Source organism: Plectropomus leopardus, unplaced genomic scaffold, assembly GCF_008729295.1.
Source record: "Plectropomus leopardus isolate mb unplaced genomic scaffold, YSFRI_Pleo_2.0 unplaced_scaffold14290, whole genome shotgun sequence".
Lineage (NCBI taxonomy): Eukaryota > Metazoa > Chordata > Actinopteri > Perciformes > Serranidae > Plectropomus > Plectropomus leopardus.
The window spans coordinates 1-3,154 of NW_024615269.1; the positions used below are offsets into that span (position 1 = coordinate 1).

Genomic DNA, 3,154 nt, shown 5'->3' on the forward strand with positions numbered 1-3,154 from the left:
CCAAAAGTCCTCTGGACAACTGGTGCACTCCATGGAGTCTGTGAAAATACGGAGATATTTTAGATACATATTTCTATTAAATCTCCAAACTACAATGTTTAAAACTGAATACCAACCAGTTCTATTGCTGATCTTTCCCTCAGAACAAGGGATGCAGTCAAAACAGCACTTAGGTTCCCCCTTCTTTCTGGCCATGCGGGTACCTGGAGGACAGCTCTCACTGCACACTGACCGGGGTGGCTGTAGGTAGAAAAATAAATGTGTTATTCTTACCTGCGTATCACTGCAGGTGCTAATGATGGATTATCAGTGGGACACAAAAAAAGTGACTGAAAATCATAAGTAACCTGTTTGGACTTAAAGTTCCAGAAGATTTTGTCTGCATCAAGTGTGAGTTCTTCACCTTTGGCTGACTCTTTAACCTCACCTATATTCTGAACTTTAGTTTGTCCATCAGGGAGCCACAGCCAGTTCATGACATCATATATTGGTAAGGCATCACCATTCTCATCAAATGACACCTGGTCACCAAATGGTGTGGTGAAGTTGACCTTTTCCAAGTAATACACAAGCTAAGGATTTCAGAATAAGTTGAAAAGGGAAAAAAACAAAAATTAAAGGACCTCATTTTTACCATAGTGAACAGAGTCGTATTCCATTATCAAACTGCATATCCCTTAACTTTTAACAATATTGTGTACCCCCAATGCCAAGACATTGCTGTCTTTGACCTGATAATACTATCCAATGCTGTCACCCATTAGTGGGAAAAATCCTCTTGGCTCTCTGCAATGTTCTTTACTAGCAATGTCATACTCTTGTATTCAGTCCTATACCACAAATAATACACTGCAAGAAATGTTGTGGCGGAGTTTTAAAATGATATCACACCTGCCATGGCTCCAGTCTTTGCAAACTGCCACAGCTGTGCCCACTGAAAGGTCCTCTCCCTGGCTCACACTCCAGCATGTCATCAAGAGCATACGCCAGGGCATACACAGCCTTGTACACATTATACTCTGGTCTGAGGTCTGAAATGTCCAAAAACTCACTGTCCACATTCTCTAGATCTTCCCGCCCAGTGCATAGTGATCCCCCAGCGTGTACCCCACTTGCCTGAGGTGGTCCAAATCCACACTGAAATGTGTATTGCCAAAACTGATTTACCTGAAATGTATTGAAAAACGGGGTAACATAAGACAAAAGTAACAATTGGGTTAATACCCTGGTTTAGGAGTCACAGTTCGGTGCGATTTTGGTAGGGGGACTCAAATGCCTATTGATTGATTTTGTTTTGTTTTGTTTTTCAGTTGTACACTGTATAAACACTGAGCAAACACTTTCCCATAAGGAAGCACATTGCTTGCTGTGCTAACCTATGTTGCTCACAATGCATGGCTAAAATTGTCTTGTGAAATTCATTTGTGAAATTTAGTGGCACATTATGTGCATCAATTTACATCCCATGTATTGAACGCATGGCTGTGTGCACCAGACAGTGACCCTTGTATTGTGATGTTTTGGTACAAATACATGAGCAGTTACAGCACTAATTTAAAACTGCATGTTATAAATGTGATGACAGTACTGTGTTATTCTTACACACAGATCAGATTGCAAGGATAAACTCTTACCAGGTTATTTTCATATCCGTTGTTAAGTTGTATGTCAGGACGTGTTTGTGACAGGAAATCCCTTAGTCCTGGTATGTGTCCTCGACGGATGGCAATGCCTAAAGTGCCACCCAGGTACGGCATGAGTTGGGGAGTCTGAAGCACAGTAGCTGCAGACCAAGCTTCACTGGCCATCCACTGAAAGCCTGTCACATTCTGCCTCACCACCTGTGCATAAGAGGAATAATATAGATTCATACCATCATGACATGGTTGATATCTTGTCTGACTTAATTCATCAACAGTTGCAATTATGATCTCACTCTAAAACCCTGCAGTGCCTCTAATAAGCGAATGGTGTGATTTAATTGAATCTATTATTATTTTATTGTAACTCAAAGCATTTGGTTCGGCAATTACACATTAATTCATTCATTACCCTAATGATTATAGGGTCACAGAGAGGCTGGAGGCTATCTCAGCTAAGTGGGGTGGGATAGGACCCTGGAAACGTTGCCAGACTATCACAGGACTGACACAAAGAGGGAGACAACTATTCACGCTAACATTCACACCTACTGCCAATTTGGAGTCACTAATTAATCTAACCGTCATATCTTTGGACTGTGGGAGTAAGCTGGAAAATCCAGAAAAAACTGGTGCTGACAGAAAAAAATGAAAACTCCACACATTAAAATGTAAAATTGAAAAATTATTTGAAGTTAAAATTAATTCATATTACAAACCCAACCTCTTTCATGATGTTGATCATGTGACTTTCATGTGCAAACACAATGACCACACGAGCAGTAGATTTCCTCATCACATCCACAATCCTCTTCAGTTCAGCTGAATCATTGCCCCAGGGCAAAACCTCTACGTAGGCCAGACAACCTCCACCTGACAGAGCGAGGTCAGACTGAAAGGATCGGGCAGCGTGGAGTCCATAATCATCATCACTGACCAGCAGACCTGCCCAAGTCCAGCCAAAGCGCCTGAGAATCTGAATCATAGCACGCACCTAAAAAAAAAATAAAACAAAAAAAAATACAGAGTGGAGGGATTAGTTCACAGGCTACAATAATCTTCCTGTGGGGAAGCTGTCAAACAGGTTCAACAATGTTTAATTATTAACTTTCAGCTGAGCCCAAACGGCTCCAATGACACAAAGTATATGACAGATTTTTACAAAAAAAAAGGTCATTGCAGTGCAGGGATTTTCTTTCTTTAAATATTTGACTGCACATGCTTTTCTAAATGTATTTTTATTTTGCTCATAGATGGTCACCTGGAAAGCATCACTTGGGATCGTCCGAAAGAAGGATGGATACTTTTGCCGGTCACTCAGACACGAACATGTGGCAAAATAACTCACCTGTGAAAGACAGACTGTACATTCTGAGAAACATTCAGAGGATGTATCCACTCTTTAAACTTTTTAAGGTTGATTAATGATTAAAACTGAAATCAAAATGATCCAAAATAATTATGGCAGAAAACTTACCATAGGTACTCTGTACAAACCTAAGACAGAGGAAATG

The 3,154-nt window shown here is 40.6% G+C and overlaps 1 protein-coding gene across 1 annotated transcript; it reads right to left on the reverse strand.

Moving 5' to 3' along the window:
* Positions 1–3: 3 nt before the first annotated feature.
* LOC121964167 (extracellular calcium-sensing receptor-like) lies at positions 4–3,147 on the reverse strand (the record flags this gene model as incomplete). The annotated part of the gene is made up of 8 exons (XM_042514383.1): positions 4–38; positions 117–240; positions 348–572; positions 892–1,167; positions 1,635–1,841; positions 2,365–2,634; positions 2,902–2,988; positions 3,118–3,147. Coding segments are annotated over 8 exons (1,254 nt in total), but the record flags the coding sequence as incomplete, so codon positions are not given.
* Positions 3,148–3,154: the final 7 nt, after the last annotated feature.